We start from the raw sequence: 19,377 nt of genomic DNA, 5'->3' as shown, positions 1-19,377 counted from the left end.
TTATTTATAAAAATATTTATTTTTCTAACTAAATTTTATTTAATTAAAGTTTTGTTTAGAGTAGAAGTGTTGAAGAAGCAAAGGAAGGAACTTTGGTACTCTCTCACACTCTAACTCTGCTGTGAACTCCTTCAGCTGGGTTTTACGTTCTTCTTCTCAGTTCATAACAACATTAATGGAGATCGATTTCAATGAGTATCAGTTGCGCTGTGAACTCCGTGGCCACGAAGATGACGTAACATTCAAATCTCTCTCTTTTTTTCGATTTTTTATTTGTTTGTTTTCGATTTTTGAATTGATCGGTTGAATTGAACTGAATAATCGATTTAGGTTCGTGGAATATGCGTGTGCGGCAACGAGCGCATAGCGACGTCGTCGAGGGACAAAACCGTTAGGCTTTGGTCTCAGGACCCTTCTGAGAAACGCAAGTTCGTGTCTTCGAAGATTCTTTTGGGTCACACCAGCTTCGTTGGACCAATTGCATGGATTCCTCCCAACGACGAGTTCACAGAAGGTGGGGTTGTGTCAGGTGGAATGGACACACTCGTTTTGGTTTGGGACTTGAAGAGTGGTGAGAAGGTTCAAACCCTCAAAGGCCATTCTTTGCAGGTCACTAGCATTACATTGGATAATGGGGATATTGTTTCATCTTCTGTTGATTGGTAGGGTTCATTGACTTTGAAATTATTTTCGATTCGGCTATGTTGTTATTCAGTTTGATTGGTTTCCTTGTTTGGAAACTTGAACGGGGATGATCAAATATAGAGATATCTATGTGTTGAATTTAACTGTAATCACTTCTTCCCCAAGTATGTCTTCACTGTTCAGGAATATTGAATTTGAGATCAGCAATGTTGTTAGAGTCTAATAATTGGTTGTGATTCAGTTTGCCTGGTTTCTTGGTGGATAATTTGAATGTGAATAAGTATATTGAAGATGCTCTGCATTGCAGTACGTTTGTTTCTTCTGGAGTAGCTTCGTAGGGTTTAGGGTTTACTTGATTTTAGTATTGCTCTTGGACACCAATGATAATCTTTTGTGAAGCTTTAGCTTTCAACCATCTAAGTTATTACAATTTTGATCCATGGTTTTCAAACTGTTGTTTTAGTTTATTTGATACCTTTTTCTAGGTGCTACCTGTGTTTGTGTTTATATTTTGTTTGTTTTTGTTCTTTTAGCGTATCCTATTCCTAGCTCTATTATGTTTATTGACTTTCCGAATTATTATGCAGTACCTTGAGACGGTGGAGAAATGGACAATCTGTAGAGACATGGGAGGCTCACAAGGCACCTATCCAAGCTGTTATAAAGTTACCTTCAGGCGAGCTTGTTACAGGTACTGTCACTCATGCATTTTGCTCTCCAAAAATCTCTTCATATCTTTTTGATCTGTAGTCAACTAGTCATTCTATTCTATGAAATTGTTTATAATTGCTGTTCCTCAGAGCAATCATGAAATCCCATATCGTTAACTGAAGGTAAAAACTTTATTCTTGTAAACAATATTGAAATGGCATTATAGTAAGTTAAGTTATTTAACTTATCTTCTGACATGTTCTAGGTTCAAGTGACACAACTTTGAAGCTTTGGAGAGGAAAAACTTGTTTACATACTTTCAATGGACATGCAGGTTTGCTTTTCATCATCTTTAGACACATTTTAATGTTTATGTTGTCACTGTATAATATTGATTTTGTAAGTTTTTCTTATGCATTTCCTTGGGTGGTGAGGACTGATTGAATTAGGTTAGTTCTTGATTAACAATTGAAAAAAGGCCAAAGTGACCTTGCAATTATATTACCTTGAGAACATGTTTTTTATGCTACTTTGTGTTGTTATGGGGTGCTCTTATTTATTTTGTTGTTTCATGGTAAATCCTGACGTCTTCTGAGGAGTGTGCAGATACGGTTAGAGGATTGGCTGTGATGGCTGGCCTTGGGGTCCTATCCTCATCACATGATGGGTGGGGGTTTATTTCTGAACACACTTTTAAATCTAATCAATACTGTATTCCTGCTTTGCATCAGAATAATATACTCTGTTTCACTTGCTTCTATTGGTACAGTTCTCTGAGATTATGGGCAGTAAGTGGTCAAGTGTTAATGGAGATGGTTGGCCATACTGCAATTGTTTATTCAGTTGATTCACATGCATCTGGACTTATCGTCAGTGGTAGTGAAGACCGATTTGCAAAAATATGGAAAGGTGATTACATGTTTCCTACTTATTGGTGTGTCACTGGAATATTTTCTGGAATATTGTCAGTGGTTCAGCAATGATGCTCAATATCGTCTAGTGTGTGTTTAATGAGCTACAGAATTAACATTGGTAGTCTATCTCCACAAAGTTTATTGGGGAGGAGTTCTGTCTCTCACTCTCCCCCTTTATGTCTTGCATTTTTCCATATGTTAGCAAGCAAATTTAGGAAACTGGTTCATGTTTGTCTTTGTCTGATTAGTTCAGCATTCACATTAAGCTTTATTATATTGGCTTATGCTAATTAATTTCTATTCTTTTTACAGAATGTGTAAAATATTTATTTATTTATGTATTTATTTATTTCATTGCTTATGTAACTTGTGTTGGAAATTTTTTCCTTCATAATTTTCAGATGGAGTTTGTGTTCAGAGCATAGAGCATCCTGGTTGTGTTTGGGATGCAAAGTTCATGGAAAATGGGGATATTGTGACAGCGTGTTCGGATGGAGTTGTACGCATTTGGACAGTTCATCCAGATAATATTGCTGACCAGCTTGAGCGTGATTTATACGCTTCTGAACTTTCTCAATACAAGACTAGTAGGTATAGTCAATTAGTCATGCACCTGCTGTTTCAAAATGTTGTTTCTCCTTTTCTGTCTGTCCATATTGAAATTTTCTTAACCATCAGTTCAACTCTGAAATAGATGGTTGATTTGACCTTGCCACCACCTTGTTGTTTTCTTCTTTTTTTTTATTCGAATTGTGTCATGCTTGGATTAATTATATATTGCTATCATACGTGATTGAGGACTAGCATTTTCTTTTAACTTTTGTAGAAAAAGGGTTGGTGGATTGAAATTGGAAGAGTTACCCGGCTTGGAGGCACTGAAGATCCCAGGTCTGGTTTATCTGTTTCCTTTTCAGTTTTCATTTAGCCAAAGCTTTTGTCCCCCACCCATGTTATTTGTTTCTTCTTTTGATCATGATTTCTCTTTTAATAATCTTCCGGTTATGCACAGGTACTAGTGATGGCCAGACAAAAGTAGTCAGAGAGGGGGATAATGGGGTGGCATATGCATGGAACATGCCAGAACAGAAGTGGGATAAAGTAATTCCCCTTCTTGATTCTTTTGAGTTTTTGACTATATTGGTGATAAGAACTTCAAATCAACAAATATGTGTTCTATTGTTTATATCTTATTTAACCTGTCTAATGCTTCAGCCTCAGTCACTTGCCAACCTGTCTGACACGGTTATTTTTTATTAACAATTTATGTTTTCCTAAAGATTGGTGAAGTTGTTGATGGACCGGAGGAATCAGGTCGCGCTTTCCACGATGGTGTTCAGTATGACTATGGTCAGTTTCCTGTGGTTCCCTTGCACAGTTTATTGGCTTTATCTTCTTCAGACTCCTTTCTTATAAATTTTTACTTCTGCGGTTCAGTATTTGATGTCGACATTGGAGATGGTATGCCTATCCGCAAGTTGCCATACAATCGATCAGGTACACACTTCAACCACAAGGCTTTTGCTGAGGTGGTGTCATTTTATATTCTTGAGGAAACAATCTTTGCATTACTCTTTTGTGCTGCAGCAAGAGATGTAACTCTACTGCTTGGGTCTAAGCAACTTTTGATAAAGAATCTCCCTTTTGGATGTGTAGCAAATTTTTCGGAGCCAGTAGAAGCATATTATTAAAGTATTTAACTAAATAGTTTCTGTGTAGTTTTAGATATACCATATAATTGCCATTCCAAGTATGTATATTAGTGGATTTATTTATTCATATTCCATTTGAATGTAAGCATTCTCATTTTGCTTATGCTCGGAACAATGAATTCATTGTACTTTCAAGGCAGTAGAAAGTGTCAATCAACTCAAATATTCTCCCTATCATTATATGCAATAATCAACGGAAGAGACGAAAAAATTTCATGTAGTTGCCAGAACTTGGGAGTGATTAATTAGGTTTCTAAGGCTTCTCATTGATGTAATGATCCAGAAATTCTTTTCAGCTACTTTTTTGCACATTTTCTTCCTTTTGTTTTCTTGTCTCTTGCTATTGTTTGTCTTATATAACACAACTTGGATGTAGAACATCAATTTTTTTTCCTATTTTAAGTAACCTTTGAGTCATACTTTGAATAGCTTCATGTTTTGCTTGCTCAAAATAGTTTATTCTTGTCAATTAATAAGCAAGTTGTACAACATCTACAGATAATCCCTATGATGTTGCTGACAAATGGCTACTCAAAGAGAACCTTCCTCTTTCCTTCCGTGAACAAATTGTACAGTTCATACTTCAAAATACCGGACAAAAGGATGTTACCTTTGATGCTTCATTTCGTGATCCTTACACTGGTGGTAAGTATAATTATGTCTTTGCTCAACTTTAAAAGAATGATGGTAATCAATGAGGTCAAATATATTTGTTATTCTTCTATTTTTTGCTTGATTGTTTTTTCCTTGTTTTTCAGCCAATGCTTATGTACCAGGACAACCTTCACGAACATCTGGTGAAAATCCAGCTTTCTTTGTCCTGCTTTAGTTCCATCCATGCTGCATTATGTGCTTGTGTGTGTCAGTCTCCATTAAAACAATTGTTATTTTTTAATTACAGATGCTTCTGCAAAACCTACTTTCAAGCATATTCCTAAGGTATACTTTCAGATTAACATTTGGCATGTATATCAACAATTTTAAAAATGAGATTGTAATTTGTCTAGAGGCTAAGACTATGGTCTCAATACCCATGCTTTAAGAGAAAAGTTGATTTGTTCACTAATGTGCTACAATAGCAAGAAAGGACTCTTGGCACATGTTACTTGGTTTATTTCACATGCAAACGGACTCTTGGTACATGTTCAAGAAAATTGCCTGATTAGTTTCTGTACATTTTTTTTTCAAAAAGAGAGGATTGAATAAGTGTTGAAACCTGTCTTATTGTTCTGATAATGGAACTTCATACTTTTCTTTCCCTCTTCAAGTTAATTTTATAATGTGAGCTAATGTTCAGCACTTAATTCTATTGCCAGAAAGGGATGCTTGGTTTTGATACAGCTCAGTTTGATGGGATCCTCAAAAAGATAACTGAATTCAACAGTGCTTTACAATCTGACCAGGTATGCTACATAATTCTAAAATTATCCCCAAGTTGTTAATATCTTGCATATGTTATTTGAAGCCATCGGAATATTTTGTGTAGAAAACCATACAGAAATGCTTTATCTGTGGTAATTTTTTACTTCAATATACCTGTTCATCAATGTAAAAATACAGGTTGAGTTTCAATGTAAAAATAACTTTTGATTTTGGACTGGGGAACTACATGTTATCATTCTCTTTTTATACAGCAGACAACATTGACCTGCTGCTTCCCTCCTTTGAAAAACAATTGCTTTGCATACGAATAATATAGTTCTATGTCTTAGCAAGCTTGCTTCCATGTTCAGTGTGACAGTGTCATTAATTTTCTTGATTTTGTTATGGTTCTTTATTAATTGAAATAATGAATTTCCTGAGTAACTTGGTTGTGTTGTGAATCTCATAGGAAAAGCAGAACTTGTCTTTGACTGAACTCGATGTTTCCAGACTGGGTGCCATTGTGAAAATTCTGAAAGATACTTCACATTATCATTCTAGTAAATTTGCGGATGCTGATATATCCTTGTTGCTGAACTTGCTTCGGTCATGGCCAATTTCAATGATATTTCCTGGTTAGTTGTTGAACCAAAACCGTTGGAGAAATTTGTTCATTGTACGCTCATTTCTTAATCAATCAACTTATCAGATTTTGGAACTTGGATTTGCTTACTTTTTCATATTGTGCTTGATCTCTGCAGTCATTGATCTTGTAAGGATGATAGTTCTTCATCCAGATGGGGCTACTATGCTTCACAAGCATTTTCAAGCTGAAAATGGTATCAAGATTACCATCATTTTGTTTTCTGACTTCAAATTATGAATTTATTATATCATCAATTCAAGTTCCATCTTAACTTTGTCAAATATGCATAAATACTGAAGCCCCATTTAACTTTGGCCACCTACACTTTTGGTTGAGGTTCATTTGCTCATTGATTATCTGTTCTTTAATATTCAGATATATTAATGGAAGTGATTAAAAAGGTCACTTCAAATTCATCAATTCCTGCAAATCTGTTGACCAGCATTCGTACTGTTACTAATCTTTTCAAGAATTCATGCTACTATGGCTGGTTGCAGAAACATCGCAGTGAGGTTAGCTGATAGCATCTTTCTTGTTTTAATATTTTTGTCAAGAAAGAGGTGCATATAAATTATAGTAATGACTTCGCTGATTAATGCAGAGCTATCCATTACCCTACTTGTATTAATAATTTAATATGAGCATCTATACATATGCCATTTGTGACAAGGCCTTTTAATTTGCTCAACTGCTACATTTTTTAGTTTATTGTATTTTTTACCTGGGCCAATTTAGTGCAATTTTTGGTGAAGATTTTCTGTCCTAAAAGAGCTACCATGTAATTTGTCCATCTTTTTTTTCTGTTCTAGTGATCTTGGCCATTTATTTGTGCTAATTCTAACTTTGTGAGTTGCAGGTTCTTGATGCTTTCTCGAGTTGTAGTTCATCTCCTAACAAAAACTTGCAGTTGTCCTATTCTACCTTGATACTCAAGTAAGTCTTTGGTTGATTACTTGAGTTATGTTGGTTCACAGTGTTTGAGGGATAAACTGATACAGATGAGTTATGGGTTTGGTCTTTTAGTAGCTCGCATAATTTCGCTAGTGGATCTCATGCCTGTATTTATGTATGTACAATTCATTTATTTAGATTTTGAAGCCCTCTTTTATGTTGTTGCTTTCTGGTTGATTACTCAAAAATGGAATAAATAAGTTCCAGAGGGAAACTCTCGAAACCTTGGATTCTCCTCCATGTTCAAACCTACTTATTTGAGTTATTGCCATTATTCTGCTGCATAAGCATAGATACTTTAGCTGCGGACCTTCACATATTAAGATTTAAGATCTTAGTTATAATTCAGTATTTCCGTTATTTCAATTATTTGCTTTCAGAAGTGCAAAAGTAAGGTTCCACAAAGTAAGCTTGCAATACCTTTTACTTCTCATGTAATCCTTGCAGTTATGCTGTTCTGTTAATTGAATCGAAAGATCAAGAAGGTCAATATCAAGTCTTATCAGCAGCACTTGAGGTATGATGTACTTCATATATTCACTCAATCACTCTTTACACCCATGTAATGGAGAGCTTCTAAACTGCAAAGCTTCTCTATACTTGAAATAATAAATGAGGAGCTGCATAGTATTTTACGTTTCCACTTTATTTGAAATATCAAAGTTGCTCAATTTTTTATGTCATCATTTCTTCATTTTTATATTATGCATTTTCTGCTGCAGATTGCCGAGGAAGGAAATGTAGAAGTTGATTCCAAATTCCGTGCTTTAGTTGCTGTTGGATCACTGGTAATTTTAAATGTCTCATCTTGTGCTTTGATGTTATCATGCTCCATGAATCACTTCACTCATTTTTTCGTTCGATAAATCCTCTTCGAACAGATGCTTGAAGGTCTTGTTAAAAAGGCAGCGCTGGACTTCGATGTATTGAGCATTGCAAAAGCAGCAAAGGCTTCTAAGGAAGCCAAGCTTGCTGAAATTGGATCCGACATCGAGCTAGTAGCAAAGCAGAGTTGAATTTGCCACCTGGGTGACTAATCTCTTCAATTCCTCCGGTTAGAAATGAAGGTAAAAAATGGGACATTATCTTACTGCTATGCTACATCTCATTAGTCATCAAACAAATTTTGCTTCTGAACATCTGCCATTTTGTGGTCACTGTTAGAGCATATTTTGTTGCTCGCCCCGGATCGTTGTTCCCTCCGCTAATTACTTGCGTTCTGCAGGACTTTCTTTTTGCTGTTAAAGGAGGTGTCTCAGCAAGCAACATGGTTTCTTAGAGCTCAACACGGACATCATTCTTTTCAAAAACTGCGAGCTGTTGTTAGGGAGATTCATTGAGTCGGGGGATATTGCATTCACAGTGACAGTCAAATAGGAAGTGATACAATTACAGATTCCTCTTCCCCTTTTGAGACAATTACAGCTTAACTGATGTCTTGTTAGCACATGAAAAGTTCTCAGAAACGTTGTGTAAAGCAATCCAATCATATGATTAATCGTACTTTATGACAAGGGAATTTGTGAAATTTACTTAACAGGACCATTCTTATTTGTCCAAAAATACAACAATTTCACCAAATTTCCAATCTTTCGAACTGTTATTAGTACTTACTGGTATTCTTATATCTTAATAAAGATCACTGGCAAATACTAATACCTCATTAAAAGTCCAATATAACCATGGCGATGATTTCCTCATGACTTATGTAGTAGGGTCTTTTAATCCATTTGCATAATAATGCATCAAGCTATTACTGTTTACTACTCTAGCACACTGCAGTATTAAGTATTATCAAAAAGAAAATAGATCATCTAAATTATTAGTAAAATATTCTTATAGGACCTGTCAATCGTTGTGATATGATTAAGTGGATTTTTCCATTTTATCTCCAAAGGGACTATTTAATTAAGAGTAATTCTAATTTGTTTTTAAGGTATTTTTTAATCCGACAAGTCAACAATTAACCAATTAATCGATACTTGATTAAGCGACCAACCCAAATTGGTTAGTAATTCTACTTAAATTAACTACTTGAGTCCAAATATAGCACTCTAGTACCCATTGAAAAANATATCTGATAATAATAATAAAATATCTATATTTTGGATAAAGTAACCGCCGTGGTCGTTATTATGGCCTCAAATTGAGTACAGAAACCTGAAACAAACCGCGAGTGTCTCCGAAGTGTTGATCGATGAAGACACTCAGTCCCTTAAACTCCTCGAATCCATGTCTCCTCAAGACCCATTTCCTCAAAGTTCCCATCTTTAACCCCATTTTCAAGTTCAAGCCATTGCCACACAACACCCACCATGCAAGGATAGCCAAAGTTCCCTCATTTACCATAAACTCTAAGCTAAAAAGCTCTCAGGATATCAATAACAAAGGGAAGAAGAGCGTTTCCCAGAAGATTGTGCTATCAGAAACTTCGCCTCCTCCACTTGCAGTTGATAAAGATGACATCAATGGTGGCAGTGGCAATGAGAGTGTCCCAGTTAGCTCAAAGAAAAAAGGAGGGGTTTCTGGGTTGGCCAAGAAGTTGAGCAAAAAGGTGTTGCAGATTCTCTCTAATTTGTCTTTGGCTATTGGAGAAATGTTCACCATTGCAGCTTTAATGGCTTTAGGTATATATGTTTGTGTTGTTCAGCTTTATTTTACTTCTATGTGTCTCAATTAAGCTGTTCTTTATTATTTTTTTTCCACTCTATAGTTTTGAAATTCTATATTGTCTTAGGAGCTTGCTGGCATTTTAATTTCCCAAATGCAACTTCAGAAGTATTTATCATGTCGATTGTGCTTGCTTCCTTTTCTTGTTATTTAGAACATGCTCCACCCACCCCACAATATATGTAACTTTGGAAATTCGATCATTCAGTTACAACCCCACTAAATTTTCATAGTGACAGATATTATTGAAAGGAGAGACTAGATACTGTTCCACAGTTTCCTGAAGTTTGATGATGAACTTAGTATGACTAGAGATGCTATTTGAGTTACTATACAACCATTTGAATGTTATTGTGGCTGCAAATTTTGCTTTAATATGATTTAAATTGACTAAATGTTGGAGCTTTCTATGATAGGAACTGTTATTGAACAAGGTGAGGCCCCTGATTTTTACTTCAAAAATTACCCTGAAGATCATCCTGTGTTGGGTTTTTTTACTTGGAGATGGGTTCTCACCCTTGGCTTTGATCACATGTTTACATCCCCTGTATTCATTGGAATGTTGGCTCTCCTTGGTGCATCTCTGATGGCCTGCACTTACACGACACAGATTCCGCTCGTCAAGGTTTCGAGAAGGTTCGGTTTGGACATTTTCTGTATTCATAATCTCTCATTTAGAAAATTTATTGATCACTTTTCGGGCTAAATTGTGTTGTAGATGGGCATTTTTGCATTCTGCTGAGACTATTCGTAAGCAAGAATTTTCAGATACGTTGACAAGAGCATCAATTGAAGATGTTGGTACTCTATTAATGGGAGCTGGATATGAGGTCACTAATACTTCAAATGCTTGACAATGACTTTCTTTCTTTTTTCTTCATATCCTTAAGAATCTGTGTAGTCTTAATTGCTTGTATAGTTGTATTTAGTTTATTTATTAGCTAACAAGGAGCTTGAGTGTAATCTTTTGTGCTGAAGAAGTGTGGTTTTTTTATTGTAGGTATTCTTGAAAGGACCATGTTTATATGCTTTTCAAGGGCTTGCCGGTCGGCTGGCCCCTATAGGAGTCCATATATCACTGCTGCTGATAATGGTTGGAGGAACTCTAAGTGCTGCTGGGAGCTTCAAAGGTTCAGTCACGGTGCCGCAAGGGCTGAATTTTGTTGTAGGAGATGTTCTTGGTCCTACTGGTTTTCTGTCCACTCCCACTGAAGCTTTTAATACAGAGATTCATGTCAACAGATTTTACATGGATTATTTTGAAAGTGGAGAGGTAAATGTTGATTTCTGTTTTCTGTGAGGTTTTAGAGAATGTACTTGCAACTGATTCAGCATTGAATTCATGGAACTTCAATCCGAAGAGATGAAAGTATAAAATTTTACAGTTTTGAGTTCTATCAACATTGCTTCTCTGATCTATGATTTACTTTTTGGTTTTCGTTACAGGTTTCGCAGTTCCACACTGATCTTTCCCTCCTTGACATGGATGGGAAAGAAGTAATGAGAAAAACAATTAGTGTAAATGATCCTTTAAGATATGGTGGCATCACTATATATCAGACAGATTGGAGTATTTCAGCACTTCAAATTCTTAAGGACAATGAAGGACCTTATAACTTGGCTATGGCCCCTCTACAGATCAATGGGGACAAGAAACTTTTTGGAACTTTCCTACCTGTTGGAGATATCAACTCTCCTGATGTTAAGGGAATGTAAGTATTTTGAAACTTAACCGTGATGCTAAAGTATAATGGAAACTCTAAGAATTGTGCTTATTAGGAAAGTATTCCTCTTAGGATATTCTAAAAATAGTTAGTAACAAATTTCAAAGAATCAGATACTTGTATCATTCTTATTTACTCTCTTGTGCCAAATTTTAGATCTATGCTTGCGCGTGATCTGCAGTCAATTGTCCTTTATGATAAGGAAGGGAAATTTGCAGGAGTTAGAAGGCCTAATTCAAAGCTCCCAATCAATATTGATGGCTCAGAAATTGTGATTCTTGATGCAATAGGGAGCAGTGGCTTGGACTTGAAGGTATCATATCAACTTAAACTCGTTAATCATTCACTTACTTCTTCTTTAGCTGCTATTAATTGATTTTATCATTGTCAATTTGTTGATGCAGACTGACCCGGGAGTTCCAACTGTTTATGCTGGATTTGGTGCTCTCATGCTCACTACTTGCATTAGCTACTTATCTCATTCACAGGTGAGATTCTGCTGAATAATACCTTACATAATGCATCATTATACAAAGCATATTTTAGTACCATGGCTTTAGAAAGCAATTTCTTTATTTTATGGCTTTTTTCTTGGGTTAGTTGCACTTTACTCTTGAAATATATGCTGTGCACTTTAACCTCTATATTTTCAAATGTTCATTTTACGGTGGCCATGGTAGCTATGAAACTTTGGTAACATTTAAAAAGTGTAACTAAAATTAAAGTCACACTTTTTTACTATTTGTCAACACCTTTTAATTTTAAAAAGTTGACCTAATTAAAAAATATTGGCAGTGTTTTATAATCACTGCAAGTACCATAATAAAATTCATCATTTTGAAAATGAGTTTAATTTTGATACACTGTTAGTGTAAAATTTTATGCGGTCGTCCAATCACATCCGTTTTTTGGTTAACCATTCACGCTGTCAATGTGAAAGATAGTTATTTTTGCTGAGGTGGAGTTATGTAAATGCACCTGCAAAACTGTTTTATACTAATGTCTAATAGTGCATCAAAATTAAATTCTTTGAAAATTCTTAAATCAATATTTTGAACATTTTCAAATGTGTGAATCATCCTTATCTCTTATTTGAAAAATGATTAGGAGTCTGAACTTATCCTCTTAATTTCTAAAGAAAGAAAGTTTTGTATTTTTTTTATCTTTTTGATATTTTAAAAGAATACATATATATTTGAATTCTTATTCATTTAAGTATTAGAGGAAGAATTAGGCCTTCTAATGATTACTCTTTAGGAAAATTAAGTGAAGGCAGGTCATGCAAAGTTAGAAAACTCCAAGAGATCAATGTACATATTTTTTTCAAAAAATTAAAAAATAAAAAGGAACAAAAGTACACATAGACATGGTGTAAAGATGAAGAGAGTTTATGTGCATAATAATATAAATATATCATCCCAGAAAATTCCTTACAAAAGAATGGACTGCCGTGCCGTCTAATACTCTTAATGTTATTTTTTATTTCTTATTTTTTTTGAAAAAAGGAGTAATGCTAAGCAGTCAGAAACGCAGAATATATTGTCAAGATAGTTGTTTTGAATATGCCTATTAACTAGTGTTGTGTTTGATTAAGTCAATAATGCTAAGAAGTCACTGGTCAGAACTTTCAACTCAGAATCATTTATCAAAATTTTTATTAGAATTTCCCGAGGTATAAGAGTGACGGTTGAATAAGTCAATGGTCAGAAAACCATGCTAGAAATAAAATATTATGTCAATAACATAAAAATTGGTAATATTGAACAACTAAGACGATATAAATGACTGAAAAAACAAAGATCTTTGACCAAAAAATTAACAAATTACTTTCTTGTAGCTTTATCACATGCAATATGAAACTGATTATTTTTATTTATTGGTCAAATTCAAAGATATGGGCCATACAAGATGGAACAAGTGTGATTATTGGAGGGAAGACTAATAGAGCAAAGATGGAGTTCCCTGAAGAGATGAACCGTTTGCTTGATAAGGTTCCTGAAATAGTTGAATCTTCTTCATCTCAGCAAGTTGACACCATTACTAGTGGCTAGCTTATACCTTTTGAGACTCTTCAATTTGGATAAGTGCCACATTATGTAGCAATGCAATAGTAGTATTTTTGACATACAAATACAGGTAAGACTTCATCAAAATTCAACAAGGTTCCCAGCATGTGCCAAGGATTTGAGATTTGACCAAAGTGAATCAAGAAAATTGTCAAAGTTCTTCAGAGTTGACATTATCTAGCTATAATCAGTTCATTACATGTACATTTCCTGCAATTTTTTATGTTAATATAAATCCAAATGTTAATATCTACCCTTTATCTTAGCCAATCATTCAATTTAGAGAAAATTACACTGTTTTCTCAAGATTATGTAATATTATACTTTACACACTTTATTTTGTTATATTTATACTAAGATCTCTTTTTGTGATATTAACAATAAAGATTAGTGTCATATCTCACTAAAGATACAGCAATATCAAGTGTAATATCATTTTACTTAATGAGAAATACTTAGTGTTAAGTGTTTGAGATCAGTGTCATTTATTGCTCTTATTAAGTTATTTGAGCATATCAGAAGTGTGATTCTTCCACAATGTAGAGGTTGCAACTTCATGAAAATATGAATCAGTAACTTTTATTTCTTATCTGTATCAAGATATTCCGGTTTTCAAATACATTTTCATCTTGTTGCCAAAATTTTACAAATGTAACACTAATTGTCAGCAATAACTAGCACTGATATCACAACAGGCAACACACAAGAACTCGAGTTATTCTTCATATATAAATAAATTTTACAATACATGGGACTTTGATAGATTCTGTAATTCATGTCCCTGGTTTCACTTGTACATCAAATAGTGTATGCATCCAGGCCTACTCTAAGCGAGTTGCATTGCTTCTTCCCGTTTCAAGTCAAACACCTTGACAAGCACATCTTCCACAACCTATTTGATATACAAAAGAAATTAAAAAAAAAAATGGTAAGAATAGAGTAGTATGGTATAAGTTTGATCAATTTATAGAGTAAATCCTAATCTCATCCCTGACCAAACAAATTTGCCCTCCTAATAGTGCCGGACAACAAATTTGATCGGAACGCCTTTGACTTCCGTGTGTTTGCCGGGGATTTACTCATTTACAGGCAAGGCAAGAGAAATTACCTTGTCTGGTGTGGATGCACCAGATGTAACACCAATCGTTATTGGACCCTTCGGCAGAAAGTTTTCTTTCTCCACCAGTTCACCATGCTGATAGACAAAATAAATAAATTACTACTACTGGTAAAGGGTGAAAGAGATCAGTTGATAAGGCATCAATTTCAATATCCATTCTTACCATCAACTTGTGTGCTATCTTGTTTCCTGGACCAATTCTTTGCTCACTGTCGATCCAGTAAGAAGGAATTCCGCGTTCCTCAGCAATCTCTTGCAAGTGTGATGTGTTGCTTGAGTTCCACCCACCAACGACTAGCATAAGATCCATATCTTGTTCCACCAGCTTATACATAGCATCTTGTCGCTCCTGAAAGAGAATTCGGTTTAGCTGTTGAGTTGAATAAATACATATACACTAGCCAGTGCTCTGGCATAGACAAGTTATATATACAACAATCTATAACTGGCTTAAAACTGTGATATCCCTTCTTTTCTGTGGGAATACATGGTAATCAGATTTTAACTATTCCTAAAAAAAAGGGGGCAAGAAATCTAATTGGCAGAAAAAGACCACCTGAGTGGCATCACAAATAGTGTTGAAGCTCATGAAGTGCTCATTGATGTTTTCTACACCAAATTTTTGCATCATAGTTCTCTCCACTAGTTTCCCTGCAAAACAATCAGTAAAATAATTATGGCAAGGCTCGTAATCTCTGAAGAAATAGCATGAGAAGGAAAGGGAAAAAGAAAACTAACCTATCTCTTCGGTCTCTCCCTTGAGCATTGTAGTCTGATTTGCAATGCCGACTTGTTCAAGGTCCTTGTCTGGATCAAAGCCCTCGGAAATGGCATATTTAAATTTCTGGGAAACAAATGAAACAAAAATTAACCATGACATGGAATGAAGACCAGGATTTCTAAACAATATTAAGCACATGACAGGAAAATATACCTCTAAAAATGCTTCTCTGGTTGAGCTGGATCCATTTAACTTACCACCAAGAATATAGTCACAAACATACTCTGCCTGGAAGAGGTTAACAAACATGCAAAATTAAAAAAAATTTCTATCACCCAAGGCAAGACCTTCAAACACACACAAACACTGGGTATTATGAGCAACTTAGTGCAAACCTCTTTCATATTCTTCACAATAATGTACTTTCCAGCGAAAGATGCAGTTGCTACAGTTTCCTCATGCGCATATTTACCATGGATTATTGAGGTATAATCCTTTTTCTTGTGCTTTTCAACAGAAGTCCACACCTACAAACAATTATTTCATAAATACTCTTAACTCTCAGTATCTGGTGACAGAAGATGAATGTAAACCAGCACAATAGAAGGTCATGTTTTTGAAGAAATACCTTTGAAACCCATGGGCAAGTTGTATCAACAATTTGAACATTTTTCTCACTCAAAGTCAACATCTCATCCACTGCTGCTCCAAAAGCAGGCAATATGACTACATCACCCTTGTTAACAACCTCAAATTGTTTTTCTCCTTCCACAATAGGAATATCCTGCACCTTCATCTCTTGTAATCTCTGCATTAACAACTTACCAAGTTAAGCATTCAACATTAAAAAGGGCGATTCGCACACAAAAACTTCATGTTTACAAAGAAAATCAACCACATCGAGAAAATATTTTAGGCAACCGACAATTTCTTATAACTTCATGCACTTTATGGTATAACTAGAAAGCACCGAGTTAAAAATAATCTGAGATCACTGATGGTGATAGACAAATAGAGAATATCAAGAGACCTGATTAACAGTTGGGTTGTGGATGATCTCATTGGTAAGCCATATATTCTCAGTAGGAAACTGCTTTCTCGCCTCGTATGCGATTTGAACAGCCCTCTCAACTCCCCAGCAGAAGCCATAGGCTTCGGCCAGCCTCACTGTGACAGAACCCCATGTATACTCATAACCATTTTCCTTCAAAGTCTTAATTATGTCACCTGAAATTCCAAAAACATGACACACACAAAGTCACTACATAAACACAGAACAAGGTAACATAACATCAATAACAAAGAACACCACGCTGCATGTCCGAATTCTCAGAGAACTAGCTACTCTGGATGATCAAAGAAAAGTCCCAACAAAAACTAAAGCATAAAGCATATCCAAATAAGCTCAACATCAATCTTCAAGAAAATCAGTTAAAATCTGACACATGCAGTTATTCAAAAGTTAAAAAAGTAACAAACTTCTTCATTACTTCGTAGCAAAAACAACAGAAAAACCCAACTCAGCTATAATCATTTCTATTTTCGTCTGAGAAGAAAATTTAAGTAATAACAAACTTTTTTTTTTCTATGGTAAAGAAGCTCAACTCTAATTCTCAACTCAGTTCCGAATAAATAGATTAAAAAAAAAAAAACTTTTTTTCCAAAATAGTACTTTTATGCAAAAATAGTAATGAAATTGATCCGGGAACTAAACTTTGACCAAAACCAAAGACATGGCCAGTTTATAAAAAAGTAAACTTTTGAGTTCAGAATTCGAAAACAAGAAAAAAAAAATAAATAAAGATTTAAATTTGCATGAAGAAGAATACTTGTGTATTCACGATTCATGAGCTTGAGGGTCTCTTCCTTGTGACCAAACCCTCTGCGATTATAATTCTTGCTACGAGTCAAATTATGCCTGAAGACCTTGGCATCGAAGTCCTCGGAGTTGTCAACGGCGACGGAGGACTCGCCGGAGCTGCATCGGACGGAGAGAGAGTGAGGCTTCCGGCATCGGAGCCTGGCGAAGGTCTCCGGCAAGGCAAGGTCGGTGCGAGTTGTGGGGAGACGACAACAGAGGTGCGCAGAAACAGCCATGGCAATTTCACAAATTTCAGAAACACGAAGATGATAAGTCTTTGTTTCAATTCAATGCTCTCTTCTCTCTCTCTCTTCTTCGTTTTCTTCTGACTCGGCTTTCAATGTGGGTTCTCTTATTATGGAGTTAATGGCTGCTAACTCTTACTTCAACCTTCTTAATTTATTATAGAATTTTGCTGTACATTAAATAAAATATAAAATACATATTAATAATAAATTAAATAATATATGTATTTATACATAAACATATAATTAATTAATTTGTTCTCATATAGTATTTTTTTTAATTTTGTAATCACGTTGAATAGCGTCAAATACGACTTTTATACAAGTGGTTTTAGAATGTTGAAATCCTATTTTATAAGTTATTTTAATTGTTAGTTGTGGTGTGGTTGGTAGAGTAATGGTTAGGTGAGTGAAGATTGAAGAGGTAGAGTACTAGAGCCACCGGCACCAGCAGCTTTAAAATATATTCATTAGACAGGGATATTAAAATTTTATATATTTTATATTAACTAACAATAACGTGAATATAAGTATATTTTATACCAGCAAAATAACTTTCTGGATTTCTCTATATTGACATGTTTTGTTTTTGTTGTAGTGAGAGGCAGTAAGTTTATGACATGTCACAATGCAATCTCAAATATTTTCGGTGTTTATAATATTTTTGTTATGGATATTTGTGGTTCAGTAACAACCTTAAATTTGTCTTCGTTTGAGTAATTATTTTGAACACACATCTGTCGCATTATCACCCAGCTTCATATATGTTTCTCATGAACAATAGTCACATAAATTTGTTTTCTATACACAAACCACCTATGACTTATGTTATGTGAGTTCGAGGATGTGATAAAAGGTATATCCCAAAAGCACAAGATTTTCCGATTAAAAGGTATCTCCCTTCATTATGGTTTTATTAATTCAAAAATATTATTTATATATTAAAATTATAAAGATTAGTAAATAATATATTTATATATAAATATATTAATTTATTTTTAAGTATTTATATTTCGATATATATTTTCTATTGATAGCTAATTTAGTAATTCATTTTACTATATACGTAATGAGAGTAATTATACATCCAAATCTTTTTGCCAATTAAGTCCAATTACACTTTAATTACAATAAATTTTTTCGCATTTTTCTTCTCTTTTTCCTTTTTTGTGTTTCTCTTCTTTTTTTTTTGGGTTCCTTCTTCTTGGTTTTATTCCTCTCAAAAGAGAGTAAATTAAGAAGAATTTTGAAAAACAAAATAAAGAGAAGATAAAAAAAAAGATGAAAAAGAAAAAGAAAACGAAGCGAAAAAATGAGGAAAAAAAATTTAAGTGAAATGAAATCAAATGAATCTAAATTAAACTAAGAAATAAATCAAATTTTTTTAAGGAATAAAAATTTGGTCAATACTTAACAAGCATCAAGTAAACCTTAGTTAATTTATAAATGAACTGAAATTAGTTCAGATTTGAATAAAAACTAACTAAACAACCACATATGAACAAGTTCAGCAAATTTAAGTGAAACGAAACCAAATGAACCTAAATTAAATTAAGAAATGAACCGAAATTTCTTAAAAAATTAAAAAAATTGGTTAATATTTAACCGCAATATTAAATGAAACTCAGTTAATTTATAAATAAATTAAAATTAGTTCAGATTTAAATAAACAGTAAAAAATTTAATCATCAATAAAAATACATTAAATTTATTTTTAAATCTAAATAAGTCTCAAATAAATATGTTAGCAAAATATTGGTGTTGTTAGTGATTGACAATAATAAAAGAGAAAGATAACAAAAAAATAAAAATTACAATAGTAAATATGTGCACTTAAATTTAAAATATTTGGTTGAACTTGGTTTGGTTGGATTATAACTTAGACGTGGAGATTTATTTATAAGTAATGTAATTGTTGTTAATTAGTGTTCTGCTCGTTAAACTTCTAGGCACTCTTCTTTCTTTATTTTTTATTTCCTCTTTAATTTTTTTTATTCTAGGAAATTCAGTTGAAGCGGTGTACCTAATTTATTGTTTAAAAAATCAACCATATAATGTGTGTCTTTTTATTTTTAATATGTATTATATATAT

General features: G+C 34.1%; 3 protein-coding genes across 4 annotated transcripts in view; 2 read left to right on the top strand and 1 right to left on the bottom strand.

Annotated features, from left to right (window-relative positions):
* On the top strand, window positions 35-8,468 carry LOC107628923 (phospholipase A-2-activating protein). The gene is made up of 23 exons (XM_016331559.2): window positions 35-235; window positions 331-662; window positions 1,233-1,336; window positions 1,562-1,630; window positions 1,903-1,963; window positions 2,066-2,205; window positions 2,612-2,801; window positions 3,037-3,098; window positions 3,220-3,308; window positions 3,488-3,557; window positions 3,645-3,704; window positions 4,418-4,564; window positions 4,678-4,716; window positions 4,821-4,858; window positions 5,236-5,322; window positions 5,751-5,916; window positions 6,043-6,120; window positions 6,303-6,439; window positions 6,784-6,860; window positions 7,326-7,395; window positions 7,601-7,666; window positions 7,760-7,945; window positions 8,104-8,468. Exons 1-22 carry the CDS (start codon window positions 176-178, stop codon window positions 7,892-7,894), a joined length of 2,277 nt encoding a protein of 758 aa, XP_016187045.1. The 5' UTR covers window positions 35-175; the 3' UTR covers window positions 7,895-7,945; window positions 8,104-8,468.
* Window positions 9,001-14,040, top strand: LOC107628924 (cytochrome c biogenesis protein CCS1, chloroplastic). Its single transcript, XM_016331560.2, has 8 exons — window positions 9,001-9,505; window positions 9,965-10,184; window positions 10,267-10,378; window positions 10,549-10,821; window positions 10,995-11,260; window positions 11,429-11,585; window positions 11,677-11,760; window positions 13,165-14,040. Exons 1-8 carry the CDS (start codon window positions 9,076-9,078, stop codon window positions 13,321-13,323), a joined length of 1,701 nt encoding a protein of 566 aa, XP_016187046.1. The 5' UTR covers window positions 9,001-9,075; the 3' UTR covers window positions 13,324-14,040.
* LOC107628925 (4-hydroxy-3-methylbut-2-enyl diphosphate reductase, chloroplastic) overlaps window positions 13,898-19,377 on the bottom strand; it is a 19,074-nt gene continuing 13,594 nt past the window's right edge. The window contains exons 2-11 of one of the 2 annotated variants that reach the window (XM_021117950.1): window positions 17,009-17,353; window positions 16,210-16,406; window positions 15,808-15,987; window positions 15,575-15,706; window positions 15,393-15,467; window positions 15,197-15,302; window positions 15,015-15,109; window positions 14,622-14,807; window positions 14,447-14,533; window positions 13,898-14,230 (exon numbers count right to left, since the gene is read on the bottom strand). In XM_021117950.1, the coding sequence (XP_020973609.1) occupies window positions 14,165-14,230; window positions 14,447-14,533; window positions 14,622-14,807; window positions 15,015-15,109; window positions 15,197-15,302; window positions 15,393-15,467; window positions 15,575-15,706; window positions 15,808-15,987; window positions 16,210-16,406; window positions 17,009-17,276 (1,392 nt within the window). In that variant the 5' untranslated portion in view covers window positions 17,277-17,353 and the 3' untranslated portion in view covers window positions 13,898-14,164. Of the gene's footprint in view, window positions 14,231-14,446; window positions 14,534-14,621; window positions 14,808-15,014; window positions 15,110-15,196; window positions 15,303-15,392; window positions 15,468-15,574; window positions 15,707-15,807; window positions 15,988-16,209; window positions 16,407-17,008; window positions 17,415-19,377 lie in introns of those variants that run through there. The other variant, XM_016331561.2, reaches the window with a different exon arrangement.

Source organism: Arachis ipaensis, chromosome B03, assembly GCF_000816755.2.
Source record: "Arachis ipaensis cultivar K30076 chromosome B03, Araip1.1, whole genome shotgun sequence".
In the NCBI taxonomy this organism is placed as follows: domain Eukaryota; kingdom Viridiplantae; phylum Streptophyta; class Magnoliopsida; order Fabales; family Fabaceae; genus Arachis; species Arachis ipaensis.
Note: the sequence above shows the minus strand (reverse complement) of the source record. Positions and strands in the feature narration are given on the sequence as shown.

Bases quoted from the DNA above. Each gene is read 5' to 3' on its own strand.
- LOC107628923 (XM_016331559.2), top strand. From the start codon at position 176: ATGGAGATCGATTTCAATGAGTATCAGTTGCGCTGTGAACTCCGTGGC. The intron at 5,323-5,750 runs GTATGCTACATA...TGAATCTCATAG, and splicing joins GTGCTTTACAATCTGACCAG to GAAAAGCAGAACTTGTCTTT. The intron at 6,861-7,325 runs GTAAGTCTTTGG...TAATCCTTGCAG, and splicing joins TATTCTACCTTGATACTCAA to TTATGCTGTTCTGTTAATTG.
- LOC107628924 (XM_016331560.2), top strand. From the start codon at position 9,076: ATGAAGACACTCAGTCCCTTAAACTCCTCGAATCCATGTCTCCTCAAG. The intron at 10,379-10,548 runs GTCACTAATACT...TTTTTATTGTAG, and splicing joins TAATGGGAGCTGGATATGAG to GTATTCTTGAAAGGACCATG. The intron at 11,586-11,676 runs GTATCATATCAA...TTGTTGATGCAG, and splicing joins GCAGTGGCTTGGACTTGAAG to ACTGACCCGGGAGTTCCAAC.